The sequence below is a fragment of the Corvus moneduloides genome, chromosome 4 (genome assembly GCF_009650955.1).
Source record: "Corvus moneduloides isolate bCorMon1 chromosome 4, bCorMon1.pri, whole genome shotgun sequence".
In the NCBI taxonomy this organism is placed as follows: domain Eukaryota; kingdom Metazoa; phylum Chordata; class Aves; order Passeriformes; family Corvidae; genus Corvus; species Corvus moneduloides.
In genome coordinates, this window is record NC_045479.1 from 52,669,583 (window position 1) to 52,686,829 (window position 17,247).

Sequence of the window (17,247 nt, forward strand, 5' to 3'; positions counted from 1 at the left end):
TAAGAGCAGATATGCTAAACACCAGTTCTCAATGTGTCTAAAAAATTTCATTAAAAAAAGGCATGAAGTAAATCTTAACAGAACAGTTACTGTTTAGACACTTATTTTACAATCATTTTTATTCACTATCACATCATTTCCAAAGAGCAGACTACTTTCTCTAACACATCAAGCTTTTTACACAGTGTGCTAAAAGAATGAAGTATAATCATTAAGTCCTTTTTCAGTTCTACCCCAAGTTCAGCGTCTTTAGACATCCCCCTACTCTGAAACCTACTGCTGGGCCACTAACTAGCTCAGCCTTGCCCTGCACCATCTTCCAAACTGTTTTTCCTCCCAGCCTTAACTTCTTTATCAGAAGAAATGATATATCAGAAAAATTGATTATTTTCTAACCATTTCTGTTGCGTTCTCACACACCTAAAATAGTACCTCGAGAATGTTCATATTCTAGTTTCACCTGCAGACATATCCCCATGTTTTCACAGGTGTTTTTGTGAGAATTCCTTAATTTCAAATACCACTTCATTGATCAGACCATAATTTGGAAAAACTCACACTGAGTTTTATGGTTTCTACATAAATTTCTATTTCTACACACTGAGTCCATGATTTCAGAACAACAGGAAAACCATTTTCCCATCCCTCTTTTTTTTTTTCTGTTGTGCAGTGTAATTTATTGTAGATAAAACCAAGCTAGGACATAAATCACATCATTTTCTGCTCAAAGAAAAAGTTACTCACCAGCAAAGAACAGCTGACAGGAAAAACGAACAAATAAAATACCAAAAATAAAGTTAATTTTGAAAAAAAAAAAATGTGGTAGACTGAAATATGAAGAAAGACCCCTCAAAAGAAGGTTAACATCCAGCCCTTGTGATTCATTGAGCAGGTTAGAAGTTAGATGAAGGAAAAACAGAGGAGTATTTACTAAGAGTAAGAAGTTAATTTACTAGCCCTATGCTACTCATGGACAGAGAACTGCCCTCTAGTTTGGAATGGGACCTGCTCCTCAGGCAATTAAAACTACACCTACAGATCTGCACTGGGGCTGTAGGCACTGAACACGCCTGGGAGGTCACAGCAGATTGTGAGAGCTGGCCCATCTGCATGGAAAGCCTCTGTTCTTTTGGAAGGGAACAGGCAGGTCCTCACAAAACCTTCTGCATGGTAACTAAAAATCAGAAGACATATTTCTCAGGATGGTGACTTACAAAGAGCTGATTAAAAGAGGTACCTTGGACATATGGAGATAAAGATAACAGTGCCTAGTTGTATCAAGTGCTGCCAGGAAGATTTTTAGCACCAGGGGTTTTTCATTTTATCTTCTCTTTTTAATTTTTTTCCCTTCTTAAAAAAGGGTGAATATTTCCCAGTTCAGTTTCTCTCTTGTGCCCAGGCAGTAGATTTCAGCTTTTAAAACAGCAAAGCCGGTTTAGGAGGAAACTGTTTCTAGAAGGTTTGGAAGTTCACAGCCTTTGAAACTTAAAATTACTTTCCTTGTACCTGCATTAAAAGGCATACTATGAACACAATACAGAGAACAAAGCACACAGCTCACCTCATAGTAACTTCGCACAGCATTGCAAAACGCTTCATCTGCTACAATTTGCGTCTCCCCATTCAAAAAGGCCTGGAAACGTTCCTTCAGTACCTGCAGCTGCTGCTTGTTGAGCTATGCAAGAAAGAAACAAGGAGAGGGGAGAGAACAAAAATAAATGCAGTTAGTCTCAAAGTAAAAGTGTACAGCACTGTACACACTTGGAAACTGTGAACGGGGGAAAAAAAGACGATGGCCACCTGGCTCCCTGGTGAGCGGCAGCTCTTCGAAGTCCCAGCTGGACAAGCCACACCGTGGCATCCAGACATGCACGCAGGCGCAGCATGCAAGTAAACTTCTGTGCTTTCCCTGGTGTCCTTGGGATGCCAGAGGTTAAGTCTGCATGGATACTTCTGTGCACTATTTTATATGCATATGCTGAATATAATGGTTGACCTTCTCCATGGCAGCAGCACCAGTTAATAAAACTTAGCTCCTAGCTTGTTTTCAAATACATCATTTTTTTTTCAGCCTTCAAATAACTGAATATAAACAACTGAGATGCCTCCATCTTTTGGAGTAATCTAGGCACTATGATTGGAATGTTTCAACAAGCATGTGTACTGTGAAGAAAATGGACTTCTAGCCACTGATGCTGTAACACTATGAATGACATGAAACAACTGGATCTTAGGGAACAGCAGACGAATGCTCCAAGATTAACACCCAATAACATTTGGTGGGCTTCATGTCAAAGTTGAGTACATTTTGAAAACAAACTCCTAGAAGAGCACATTACACAATTAAATCTTCCAATCAACCCATTTTTATTGATGTTTAATGTTATGGGAAAAAGCAAAGTTTGGAAGCTCCCCAGGGATCCAGACACAGGTCTTCCGTCAAAGTTTCTATCAACTCTTGAGATATTTAGTAAGATATTTATCCTTATCAAATCTGTAGAAGTTTGAATATCACATCATATTCTTGAACTTTAAATTCAGTACTAAAAATATTCAAACACAACTGACTGAAAGGTTCTTTCATCCTTCCTGTACTTTGCTTAAGTAAAACAAACAAATAAATGTATAGCCAGAAATGGTAAATATTTTTTCCAGAGGGCACAAAGTTGTATTTGTAATGGCTAACCTGCAGCAAATAACACTGCCCCCAATGGCATAATCATTTCTTCTTGAAGAATTTTTTGGCTTCTGCAGTAAATGTGGTCACCTTAGACTTTCACGTCTCTTATGTCAACACCTGGAAGTCATTTAAGCTACAACACTGTTAAAAATCTCTGCTATCCTGATAATGTGCCTACCTTGGACAACTTCTACTTTCTTAGTATCACAGGAAGATTTTCATCCCATACAAAGTTTGCAAACTCATGAGCTTCTTTGAAAAATGTAACAGTTTTCTGCAAAACTCTCCAAATTGATTGCAAACCTGAAAGCTGTTTTATTGTGACAGGAAACAATAGTATAGATTCCATCTATAAACTCAGTATTAGAAATCCTCTAAAAATAATCAAATGTAGGCAGTAGAGATGCAAAGCCAAAAAACCTGTGCCTCTGAAAAAAAATCCAAGTTAGTTAAAAATACATGATAATTCTGTTCCTCATCTTAACAGAACAATTAATGATACAGAACAAGCCCCAGGAGACCCCTAAGGAAAAAAGTCCTCCTGTTGAGGCAAGCAGACTTCAACAGAGGTTGCTGTGACGTGGATAAATTTCCTGCATGAACTCCTGAAAGCAGCAGCCTGACACTGACACCCCATCCTGTACCACTGCTAATTAAAAACCAATGGGAGAAAAGTACTCATATTGTGACTGCACATCCACCCAAAACAGCACCTATCCACCTGTCTGCCAAACATCCACTCCTTGCACAGAATCCAATCCACTCCTTGCACAGAATCTTCACGACACTGGATAGCTGTTTCTAACAGAAATCAAATCTTACTGCACTTATTTGATTCCTCTTATTCTTCTCTCATTTTCTAAATATTTTGGACAAGTTGAGATATCAGAAAATGCAAATCATGATGGATGGTTTGAGGGTTTTTTTCCAGCATACACATGTTCTTCTGGGGGACTTAGATGAGCACTCACACAGACAGTGCCCCTCTGCTGAGCAAGCAGCTCCTTCATCCCATGGAATATTCACAGCTCTGCTATGAGAACATGCAGGCTTCCTGCCAAGGCAATTATGAAAATGTGTTTTTATGCTTGCAGACTTCATTCTTTAGGTGATTTGCTTGTCTATTACCCACATATCAAACAAAAACATTATGAATAAGGCAATGAAATATAAATTTAATTCTGACTTTCTCATTTCTAACCATCATAGTTCAGCAAACCTAAATGTGTTTAAAATATTTATATATGGCTTTCATATTCACTGCTTTAAGTAGTAATAATTTCTAAGGGTTGAGTGGCATTTTAGGATTACTGTACATTTCTTAAAATACTTTTGTTTCAGTGCAAAATCTGAATGTGCAGAATAAAGTTCTCCTGCAAAGCTAAATATAATAGTATTTACAATGGAAAATATGAAAAGCTACAACTTGCACTAAGGATGATCTGAAGTCTATTTTACATGTCCCAAGTACTGTCACATATAGAGACGCAGTTAACTATCAAGACATAGAATAATTTATAGTAGTCTACTGCAGCATACAGCTCCTCTGGGTTTTTTACTTGTCAGAATATTGAGCGTACAGTGAATTCTCTCTCATCTCTTTTTTTTTATGTTGGTCATTTTTAATGAATTCATTAACACTCTTCAATTTGCAGCACTTAAAAATGAAACAAAACTAACAGTAAAAGTAATAGCCTAGAAATGGAGAGAAAAAGGAAGTCTAATCGCACTGGAATGCTGTAGTAGCAAAAGCAGAGAAACAGGTGTTTGTATAGGACATTAGCTCTTGGATACTGCCAAGCAGCTCAACCTGCCAAAGTCTGGGCTACCTTTGAATTTGGTCAACATGGAACAAGAGAAGACATCAGGCATAACCAGAATCCCAAGAAAAATGCTTAAACTTAAGGGCAGTAAGCCTGGGCAGATTCTCTCTGGTAGGAGTTCCCATAATGGAGCTCAAAGTCCTTCTGCAGGAGCACTGCCTTTCAATCACACAAGCCCTTTCCTCCTCTACTCTGTGCAAGACCCATACACATCAGACCTTTGCTTTCAGCCTGCTCTCATCTTCGCTGTCAGTGCCTCTGTTCCCACATTTTAATTTCAGTAGAAAAAACCAAAACCAGGAAATTTAAAATTTAAAAAATTACATTATTACATGTACCCCCAAATGTAAACTAAACCTGGAATACCACCAAAAGTGTACAGCAAAGCCTCACTGATTCTGTTGCTCTCCATTAACCTGCTTCAGTTTTGTATTGCTTGTTTGGATTTTGCATTCTCACCGGTATAGAATCTGTTGCTATAACCCTGTGTGATACTTCATAAACAATTACTGCTGCTTCATGGGAGAATGTATAACTAAATTCCAGCGACTGAGAATATCAGATTTGATTGCATTCTGCAAAATGACTGAAGATAAGCAATGACAAATTTAAGGGAAAACAAGATTAACTGCGCTTGGATTTGTTTTTTTCTTTACTGCAGTCACACAACAGATAAAAATTTTTCTTCCCTTCCATCCCTCTGTCTTTCAAAAAAGGTAACTTCTTTTTTTCACTTTACATTTGCTAACCTTAGTAAGCTATCAAAGAATGAAAACATTTATTTAAGACAGAGTAAACTTCTCAAAGAGCTATTTAATTAAGAATAACTTTTTCAAGATGCAGTAGCAATTTAACTAGAGTAATATAAAGGCATGAAAGAGCCTCAAGCACTTAACTATTAAAAAAATTTCTCACCTTGCATTTAACATGTCAAACAAGTCATATATCCAAATATATTCCTCTTTGAGCATTAAAGATTTTCTTTTTCCCTTCTAAAGTGAAGTTGGGTATGAAAACCTAGAGGCACTTCTGGTTTACCTCCCCTCATACCTTTAAACAATTTCAACAAATGGATTTTACACAGACTTTAAATTCCTATTTTTATAAGAAGTCGGATTTCAAACAGATCTCGAAGTTTAGGAAGTTATTCCAATGTCACAGGTTTTGCTTCCTTAAATAATAAACTCCAGCGAAGGAAAAATGAAGCATGTATGCATTTGCAAGAGTACTACTGCTTATTTCTCTTTGCAAGACATAAGGAGAAAGTAAAGCTGCAGCCTCACTGTGCTTGATGCTTCATTAAGAGCATCTTCATCTGCCTCTCACTGGCGAAGTTCACAGAGCGCTCACTACTGCCCTGATCCCATGCAGCCAACAGCAGCTGGCAAAGACATAACTCCCAGCAGCTAGAGTCCCTAGAAAACTTTGGCCTTAAAAATGCACAAGTGTAGGACGTGGCCTGTGCGTGGGCCGCGGCCAGGCTGCCCCAGAGCCCCCAGCAGCGCGGACGGCGGCGGGCAGCATTCCCGCAGCATTCCCGCAGCATTCCCACAGCATTCCCGCAGCATTCCCGCAGCCTCTGAGCCATTGCCACCTTGCGGCGATCCCAGAGCACCGCGGGCTGCAGCTCCGCACGCTCCGAGCTGGCATCTGTGCCAGCATCAGCAAGCCCCCGACGTTAACACAAGGAACAGCACTGGGTTTTGTCTCCTCCCACACTGTAGTGTGCTACTATCCTTTTCAGGCTATATGGGTATTTTAGGGAAATAGCAGGAGGTGATGACTGCAACTACAGACAGAGCAAGATAAAATATTTTGTACACAGGATGCAAAACCACAGGGGTAGGGAGGAGCCAATCAAAGAGCCAGTTCCTGAACCCTCAAGGCTGAGATGTGTATTGTCGGTAGCAAAAAAACTGACTTAAGTTCCTGAACACTTCCAAAAAATAGGAAGCATTTTTTTTTCGGAATTATGCCATTTTGTATAATGTCTTTGACAGCAGCAGTTGGTTTTGAAAAACTTTAGTCAGAGCTGTAATTTTTGAGAGCAGAGTGGAAAAAGAGCCCCATGACGGTTCCCTCAAACAACTGTCCCTCTCTTCCACTTCAGTCAGGAGATAAATTTTCATCTCCTGAATCAAGAGAACCGAAGGTACAAATAAATCTCTTTCCACTCAACTTCTCACACACATCTTTGAACACAACTGTTTCTTGTCCTGACAACCTCTTTGTCAAGGGAAAAACCAAAAAAACCCGAAAAATGACTCGAAATTGTGTCAAGGACTAACTCATCCCACTTGCCACAGAGCATGCTCAAGGATGTTGAGCTCAGCATCTCCCTCCCTTGTGTCTCCTCTGCAGGGTCTCCCAATTCAGCTGGGAGGTGATACCAGTCAGCCCATTACAGCAGTTTTCCTCTTCCCAAAACAGCTTTAGGAATAGCAGGACTGCATCTAACAACACCTGAAAAATCTCTCACTCTGTTGCTGAGTGAGACTCAAGAGCCACCCAAGCCTTCACCCTACACCAACTCTGCTGTAATTCCAGCTTCCCACCACCCTCCGTAGTGGTGGAGAGGGCTTTATCCACAGGGTCAGACTGCAAAGCCACACACAGCTCCTCTGAGAGAGCCAAGAGCAAGGCATGGAGCCTTAGGCTGAACCCATCATTATCCTCTCCTTCCAGAAAAACAAAACACATCATTGCCTCTTAGTGAGCTGCATCTCACTTTGGTGATGAGAATAAGCCTGCAAAGCAAATAGCCAGTTATAAACAATGATTCTCACTCTATTTCCTCTCTCTGTCTCCCATCTTGCCTCCTCTTCCAGTATCTGCCTACACAACAATAATACTTGTATTTCACAGCAGAGATAGAGAGTATTCATTTATAATGGATTACTTGACAGATTTTCTTCTGAGGAAGAAGACTAAATAAACAGTATTAGAAAATATCAGTACTAAGACAGAGGTGATAGCTGTGGTTACTGTGGTGAATTATGCAGGTCTTAATTATGTGCAATAATGGCCCTATACAGCATGTGGGCAGCAAACAATATATGCTGTCCCCTACTATTTCTTGATTTTCTAAAAAAAGGATAAATATTTTGCTGTCACTTAGCAACCTCAGCTGTTCTTTGATTTTCTTAAAGTTGAAGTTATTCCAAGTAAAACAGTGTCTGTAAGGATTCTGTTTGCTGTCACTCTCTGCACACTACACTGTGTACATAATCCTGGTGCAACAAGTCAGTGCCTTGTAGCATCAAATATTAGAGTATCAGAATCAGCCAATTCATTTACGTAACTTTATAATCTAACAAGCACAACATCACATTTACCTTTCAGTGGCTTGTTTAAAAACCAGAAACATTACCAATTACATATTGGCCATTCAATACCACTTACAGGGTGCTTATGCAACATTAAGTTAAATATTTTCATTGTCCAGAGCGGCATATTCAAGATTCTTTGACAGAATTGCAAAATATCTCAGAAGGACCAGAGGGTTTGGGAGTTGGTTTCCTTCAGGGAGTAGAGGTGATGGCGTAAAACTCACAGGCAGTGAGCAAAGCAAATCCTGATTTATGTGAAGGCATTCAAGTGTACCTCACTGACCTTCAAAATACAGAACTGAAGACAGATTCCAGCAAGGTCAGATTGGCACCTGAGAGGAAAAGAAAAATAGGTATTTTGAGAATGAAGAGGAACAAGTACTTTGTGGGGGAAAAGAAGAAATAAAAATCAGACTTCCCTAATTTTTTGGCAGAAGAGTGAAAATATAAAAATACAGAATAATTTAACTGCTTAAAACATACTCATAGGAATGATAGCTTTCTTTCTTGTTGAAAAAAAAGTCAAACTTTTAGACTATGCCACACTAGAAAAGAAAGAATCTGCTATGTGTTTTTCCTAAATGCAGTAAATATCACACCCCAATAAAAGCTATCTCCACTGAGATGTTGTTGTCAGTACAGTTGCAATCATTTTCTTTGTACCTACTCCTACTACTTGAGATTTGCTGTAGAATTTAGCTGACAATCATCAGCTAGATTTATAATATTGTATTTATTTCCTCTGTGCTGTGCTTCACCGATCTTCTCTTAGTCAGGAGTGGCTGCCAAAACTCTACAGCTAGGGCAGCTGTGTTCTGCTGTCCCTTGTCACAGCACTCTTTGAGACCATGTCCCTTGCAGAGTACACAGTGGCACTGCAGCCTTACTTCCTTGAGACTGCCAGAGTTCCAAGGAGAACAGTCATGCTTGAAAGCTATGCAAAAAAAGCTTCCAGCCACAAAAAATGATGATGACTCATGACCATGAAAATTATGCCCAGTGGTACGTGCCATAGAGGGAACCTCAGCTACCAGTGCCCTTCATAGAAATCGGGCCTGGGAAGAGACCTTCAAGATCACCCAGTTCCAACCCCTGCACCGTGAAAAGAGAACCTTCCACTAGACTAGGCAGCTCAAAGCCCTGTCCAACCCGAACACTTCGAGGAATGAGGCAGCCACAACTTCTCTGGGCAACCTGTTCCAGTGTCTCATCACACTCACAGTGAAGAATTTATTCTGCATATCTCATCTAAACCTATGCTCTTTCTGCTTAAAGCCATTACCCCTGGTCCTAGAACTAGGTGCCTTTCTGAAAAGTCCCTCTCTATCCTTGTTTCTGAAAAATCCATCTCTATCCTCTCAACCCTCATTAGGTACTGGAAGACCCCAATAAGATCTCCCTAAAGCATTCTCTTCTCCAGGCTGCATAACCCCAACTTTCCCAATCTGTCTTCACAGGAGAGGTGCTCCAGCCCTCTGAGCATCTTTGCAGCCCTCTTCTGGACTTGCTCCAGCAGCTCCATGTCCTTCTTATATAGGCGGCCCCATAGCTGGATGCAGCATCTCACCGAACACAGGGGCAGAATCATATCCCTCGACCTCCTGCCCACACTGTTTTTGATGCAGCCCAGAATACAGCTGGCTTTCAGGGCTGCCAGGGCACATTGCTGGGTCATGCTGAGCTTCTTGTCCACCAGCGCCCCCAAGTCTTTCTCCTCAGGGCTGCTCTCAGTCTGTTCTCCACTCAGCCTATACTTGTGCTCGGGATTTCCCTGACCCATGTTCAGGATCTTGCACTTGGCCGTGTTGGACTTCATGAGGTTTACACAGGCCCACCTCTCAAGCCTGTCAAGGTTCCTCTGGATGACATCCTGTCCTTCCTCCTTGGTGACCACACCACATAGCTTGGTGTCCTGAGAGAACAGCTGTCTGCTGTTTAGCCGGCTGCTGCATTAAACCACAGCACTAGGAGACTGTGTGTGTCATCTGGCAAATAAAGAGTTATATTCTCATCACACTCTGGTGACAGACCTTGTCCAGACAAGTTCCATATCTCCAATGCTAAAGATACTGCAGATTCTGTGTTTAACCTGTTCCAGTGCTTTTACTGAAGTTCTCACCCAAACCCCTAAAATTTAGCCAGAAGCTCCATGCTGTGTCTTGTGACTATTCCTAACTGTTCTTTTCTTACGCACCTCTGTAAAGAGCCTGGTCAATCTTCTCTATAGCCCTGTGTCCCCCTCAAGAACTACAAGACGGCAGTTAAATCTTAACCTGCTCCAGACTAAACCATCCCAGAACTCCTCACCTCCCCTTGTTTATCTTGTCTTCCACCTCTCTAATCATTTCAGGGGACCCTGATGGACTTCTTCCTCCAGCTTGCTAATTCCACTCTTCTACTTGGGGACCCAAAAATGGACAGAATATTCCAGATGTGACAACACCAATGTCAGGCAGATGGGCAAATAAAGGTACTTCCCTGACCTGCTAGCTGGACTCCTGTTAATGCAGCTGAACATGCTGCCAGACTTCATTCCCCCAACTCACATTCTACTTGCTCTCCATCAGGATCTCCAGGTCCTTTATTGCAGAAAACCTACCCAGCCAGAGCCACACCTGTAAAGGCACATGGGTCTCTGGCCTGCAAGTGTGGCATGGCTTTTCTCTGTGCTGAACTGGAAATTTTTGTTAACTCTTCTCTTCGGGAAGTCAGGAGTTCCCTAAGTAGCAGCCCTGCTCTACTACTATCAAGTGCTCCTCTCAATCTGCTGTCATCTGATCATAGGTCAAGGCTGCATTCAGTTTTCTTTTCCAAGCTAATCTATAGAATCATTTAGGTTGAAAAAGACCTTTAAGATCATCAAGCCCGACACTTGATTATTATACTTGTACACCAGCATGTTTTGAACAACACATTTATCGTCCTCCAGTTCATCATCCCAAGAGAAACATGAAAATACCAGTTCTTTATGGAGAAGGGAAACATAAATTGATAATACGTAAACTCTAAGCGGTTATTTTCAAGTAAAGCTTTTTTACTTTCCTAGAACTAGGTAAGTGTAGGCAGTCCATTGTTGGGGTCTCCCCCCCTGCCATGGAGCCCTGGGAGAGGGGCCCTGGGGGCACAGACACAGGGATTCCCTGCCCCTGCTCAGCCTCGTTCCCATGGGTTGGTTTGTGTTCCCCTGCGCGGGCAGAAGGACCCTTGGTCCCGTGACTGGAACAGTTCCTCGGCAGAGCCCCGGCCATGCGGCTGGAGAAATAAACATCTCTGAAACATCTATCAAGAATCTGTCCACATATATATTTCTTTTCCATGGGACTCCTGGTTTGATATATGCGTGTTACAGTAATCCCCGCCGTAACAGTTCGTGTCGCTGAATCCCTTCTCAGGTTAAGGGCAATAAACTCAGATCTAACAGTTATCTCCTTAATTACATGCCTTCAGTTCCAAAAAGCAAATTAATGTACAAAAAAAATTTAACAAGATTAGTGGGTAACACAGATACGTATCAACACTTTGCTGAAGTATATTGTAGGTACCAAAAATTGTCTTGGGAGACTAGGAGAGAAATTGACTGCAGATATGCACAGAAATGCTAATGAACACTAAATACAACCCCCAACCCCCCCCCCATTTGGTATAGGAAATCCCTAATACTAACATAATTATGGGAATGACAACATAAACTTGTTCCCTGTCTAGGCACCTGATTAAGGCCACTGTAAGACATAGCCTAGTTGGCTAGATCGACTGGTTTTCTGATCAATTAACAAACAGAAGAAATTAAAGAAACAGAGTCTGGCCTGTAAGGTCATTAACAGTTAAGTTGTCACATCATACAGACATACATACTTCACACATGACAATACACAACCCAATTTAGCTATGGTATGGTAGAACTAGGATGCTCAAAGACCCTTAATATTAGAGACTACACAAAAAAAATAAACACTGTGCTAAGCCAGTTACCAGACCTTCAGTTTTGCCAAGCATAACCCCTGCTTGTGAAAGAGGGCTTCAGCTCTGAATGAGCTGTCCAGGTATCATCTCATCTTGTACACTTCTGTTTGTAATACACTTCTACCTTGGAAACCTGCAGTGGGAAAAATTTATACTTCGAAATCCTTTCCTAGCTTCACAAGATGAGCCTTCAAACATTCTCATCTCCTACTTTTCTAGGAGCCTCAGGAATACACTTATCGCAAACAAAATCTAGACACTATCTGAACAATAAATACAAACATCTGCATAGCCATCACAATAAACATCCTCCATGAGAGACACATCCAAGTCCCTGAATACATTTATTTCTCAGCATGTAATATGAATTTGAACCAGCACAGCACACAGTCTCATGAAAACTACAGGGATGAAACTAAGCAACTGCACATGGCAACCAATCTGCACTTAACATTTCCTGAACCACAAAGAGAGCACTTCTCATGGAAGTGCTCTTCCCTTTCTGTCTTCTCAGCCCCATTTCCCAGAACTCTCTGAGAACTAATTTTCATTAACCTAGAGGATTTCAATACTCATGAACCCATGAAAGTTTAGTGTTGCATTATAAGATTCTACCAGTGTTCAATAAGTAAAAGTTTTATCGTGTCCCCTGCCAATACCATGTACACCTTCCACAAACTACCTATTCTCTAACATAAGTAACTCTGAAACTTTTTGCTTTTCTTGCAGACTTTAATATCTCACGTACCTAGAACTCCCTCTCGTTTCCCCACCTTCCCCAGTCATAGAGACCAATCTAACAGAAGGCATTTATTTTTCCCCACAAATCTTGTTCTCCTCACATCAAAAGAGCCATGACTGCCACAGGATTATTCAACACTGGCAATCGATCTAATACACTCAAATGGACATTCTTAATACACCACTAGGCTTGCTCATCAAGATATGTAGGAGACTCTCCACCATTTGAAGACTTAAGTATAAACGAACATCTCCCTGAACCAAATATTCTAGCAGAGAGAAAGGATTTGAAAAAAGGAACAAGATGTATTTTTACATGCATATCAGGAAGTCAGACTACATCATCACAGCCCTCCTGGTCAGTTTGCAGAAAGTTCTCAAGGCTTAATTTACGCAGCTGAAACTACTGGGGAGAGCAATACAGATCTTTTAATGACATCTGATTGCAGCTTTAAGCAGCACTCCACTTAGTTTCAAATTCTCAAGCTGAAATTAGTTTTAAATTATCAAGCTGAAAAAAACCAAAGCTTTCCAGAAGGGATGCAGAGGTAACATACAATCCTTGAGCATATTACAATCAAATCTGTTTTCTCAGATGTCTAGGTACACTGGACTCAATTAATCCTTTCCATACCAAAATACATACACATACTATCCAAATTTACATATTTAGTCATATTGAACCATATATCTGAAACACAAGATGAAGCATTCCACAATCTGTCTCATTTTGGCTGTACATACGTATACCATACATGACTGCACTGTCCTCTTTTGTCGAAGTGTTATTTTAGTCTGCAAAACGTTTAACGCAGCACTCAAATATCTGCAGATATCTTTTTTCCACAGCAGATTTAATAATGGGAGAATTCATCAATTCTTGCAAAATCACTCACCTCTCTGGAAAAATGAGCTTGTCTCAGAACTGTATGCTATAACATTTAAGTGTAGAAGGAAAACACAGCACATAAATCTAAATGTACCGTGTTCACACTCAAAATAAATCTGTCAGACTTCACACAAGAGACTGGTACAATAATGCTATCCAAAGCTATATTTTGCTGGGTAATCTTTATGTAATTAAGAGCCTCAAGAAGATACTTGATTAAAATTCCCTTAAAAGGAGAAATACTCACATACACTCCCACACTGAATATCACAAATACATTGAGCTGTACCTTCTGTTTCAGAGATTTCAAGCACAGGGATCCTCATAATTGTTAAATAGGAATTTATAACAGCAGCTAACAGATTTTATTTTCAGGCTTTTCCTGATAGTGATTCAGAACTTTCTCCTTTTTTGGTGCCTTTTAACCCTATTTCTAGTGCTGCCTTTTGTTATGACAAGTGATTTCCTCTGCATGGTATGTATTTGTATCATCCAAACACTTTAGAATTTATTTCTGTTTATCAGCACATTTTCCCCATCTCATCATTGTTCCTGTGGGGTTTCTTTGGAGGGAGGAAGCCGCTTCATACTTTAAAAAGAAACCATTCGTTGTCTTTTTTCTTTCACAATCAAGATTCTGGATTCATTTTCCTTTTCTACTTAATTAAGTAGTTCCCTCTTCTTAACCATTTGAAATGAACCTGCAGTATTTGCTATCACACCACCTACTAATTATAACCTACAAATTTCATTCCTGGTGTTATTTCTGTCTTCCCTTCTAAAAATGCTCCTTGGTTCACATCAAGTCTTTCTGCAACCTGATGTGCACAATTTAGGCCACCACAATTTTCATAACTGATGAGCTTTAATTTGGTCTGCAGCACATATATTGCTCATACAACAGAGAACCTGAATAATGGACAATATCAGTATTTTAACATTTCTGAGTAAAATAACTGTGTTTGTCCTCTCTGCTGTATTATGTGCTGGACGAGTTAAGAGATCAGTCCCTTCACTGCAGGTTGTGGTGAAGGGCAGCAGAGAGGTCCTGAGCCTCTCGCCTTGGGAGTTGCTTTTCTCTGGCCCCTGTGGTGGCTACATGGCATGCATCAGCATCTCATCTCCCACCTACCTGATCCTCAACCCAAAAATCACCTACTGACACATCTCCTTGGCTTGGTTTTCAACCTGCCTCATCGCCATGGCCTTCCCAGAGGAACACTGGATGGAGGCTGACCTTGAACACTGTCTCAAGACATGATTGGGACTCTGGCCCCCCATCAGCATCCCAGCTTGGTGCCCTTAGTGGTGAATCCACCCCTATTGTCCCCTGACATCCCCTTCATTTCTCTTTATCACCCTCAAAATTATCCCCTTCCTAGCAAGAGCCAAGGGTCTTCACATCTTCTCTCCCCTCTTTCCTTACTTCTGCCTCCAGCGTCAGTGATCACAGAGCTTCTAGCATGCTGCTCCCCATGTTCCCTCTCCTCCTGCTCCTGTCAGGTATGCTCCAGCAGAAAGGCAGAACAACACCCTTAAAAACAACCAACCCTCACCCCCACGAATAAAAACGTACCTTTAACACTTGAATCTACATTACTCAAATAGAAGCAGAAACACATGACATCTCCATGTAAATTTCCACATCTACACTGCATAAATTGTATAAGCTTGTCCCTGATGTTATCAGAATAGCTTTCATCAAGATTTCCAATGATTTATTTTCAAATATAAACCATGTTGTATCTTTGTCTTCCCCATTTCTTTACCATTTTCAAAATTTTGCAGTCTTTCAGGTTTCATAAATTTTCTCTTTTATGTATCTTCTTTCCTCACAGATGCTTCAGAGAGAATCCTAAAGATTTAATCTTTGTATTCATCCCAGCTCATTTGCACAAGTGGATCTCATTCAACAGGGTTATCTAAGCAGATGACCCACAGGTCTTTTTGCTTATTCCCTAATAAGGTTTAATTTAGAAAAAGGGACTGGTGTCATTCTGGTACCTCTCCCATGGTACCCAGGTGTCAACTTGGGTCCAGTACCCCTCCTCAGATATTCACAGTGTTGTCCATGTTCGACTCCTTTCCTTCCTTCTCTCACTGCTGATGGAGAGACTGCAATTCTCAACCAGGACTAGAAATGGAAATCATCTTCGGCTCAGTCCTCCTTTCAGGCAGATTTTTTGCTTCTCCCTACATAATCTCTGTGATCCAGATTTTCCAACATTCAACACAAGCTGCTTATACTCGAGTTATTTTCTCAATTTCTACCTAAGCCCAATACCACTGCCTTCCAAAGACATAATTATTCACCACTGCAAATACCCGTTCCTTTCTTTGGCATGAAAAGAAGGTTGATAGTTAAGCTATAATCCAGGCATATCACCAGCTTTACACAGATTCATTTATCTAAATCAATTAATTGAGAAATTTTGGGGTTTAGGTTCTTAATATTCTTGCATTATAATGTTTTAAGTGTTCAATACAATGTTTAACTAAAGACTTTATGTCCTTCAGAGCTGTATCCCAGCACCCCATTTCTCATCAGTCCTTCAGTGCAAGCAGCAGGGACCATCAGACACATTGCAATGTACAATACAGCACTGAGATAAATTTAATTCTGTGAAAACAGAGCATAAAAGTCTGCAGAAGTGTGGTCTTAACCTTATCACTTATCCTACTTAAAAATAAGGAGGAATAAAATCACAGAAAATTCTACTTTCTCACAAGAAATTGTACTGGAAAAAAACACCTTCCAATTGAAATTTCAATTAAAAAAAAAATCTCATCTCCAATTATAAATCAGAGGTTAGATTAACATAGGATTTCAGTATCAGTAATAGAGTCTTACAGGAAGCAAAAAAAAAAGAAGGCAAGTTTAATTAAGGAGTTTTCCACTCTGTAATAATGTTAGTACTAATTAAAAAACTTATTAAGCTACTCTTATTTCCATAGGAAGTTACTGGCAAAATGTATTTCTTTTATTGTAGTCTTTGATGCCTTGAGGGAGCAGAGTTAAATGGCTGAGTCAGTCAGTAAAACAGCAAACCAATTCCCTTCCATCACATTCTCCTCCATGCTCTGAATACTAATCAGGACAGAATAATGACAACAAAAGCTGAGTGTCTGCCAGCTGAAACATGACTCTATACCATGCCTGATGTATTGATAACTTGCTCCCTCTTCAATGAATAAACCAAATGAATCACAACAAACAGCAAGGTTGTATAGTATAATACTACAGATTTGTTTACTCTATACATGCATATTCAACTCAACAGTAAATACAGGCTGTTACTGAAACTCATTCTACAGGAAAGTTTTGGGTTTTTATTTGCAAAATAACAAAGAAAATCCAGCGGTCATGTTACCTCTAAGATCTTCACTTTTACTCTGCACAGCATACAGCATATGTATTCTTTCTCTCCTCTTTTTTATAGCCTCCATATGTCAAATACTGGAGAGCAAAGGCTTCAAGATATTCTCCAATCAAACAATCCAAATAATCATGCTAGGCAAGAAGTTACTTCAAACAAAAGTTCTTTCATTACAAAAACACGTGAATCTGAAGATTTACCTATGATCAATTTTTTATAAAGACGTTCCTTTCTGTACTCATGGAAAGGTTCATAGGTTTTTGCCAAAACAGCCCATGCCAGTGAAACCTCACTATTTCTTTCTTATATCAAGAGTCCATGCTTCCCTGCTAGGAAATAAAAGTGCAGTACACTGTGGGAATGCAGCTGGACAGAGAAGAGTGGCAGAAAACCTGACAGTTTTATACTATGGATGTAGACTGCAATAATTTCTAGTGGAAATTAT

General features: G+C 40.2%; 1 protein-coding gene across 26 annotated transcripts in view; it reads right to left on the minus strand.

Annotated features, from left to right (window-relative positions):
- CADPS2 (calcium dependent secretion activator 2) overlaps positions 1-17,247 on the minus strand; it is a 292,543-nt gene that overhangs the window by 229,699 nt on the left and 45,597 nt on the right. For all 26 annotated transcript variants that reach the window (XM_032105953.1, XM_032105977.1, XM_032105974.1 and 23 more), the window contains exon 2: positions 1,562-1,675. In XM_032105953.1, coding sequence (XP_031961844.1) covers positions 1,562-1,675 — 114 coding nt within the window. The remainder of the gene's footprint in view (positions 1-1,561; positions 1,676-17,247) is intronic.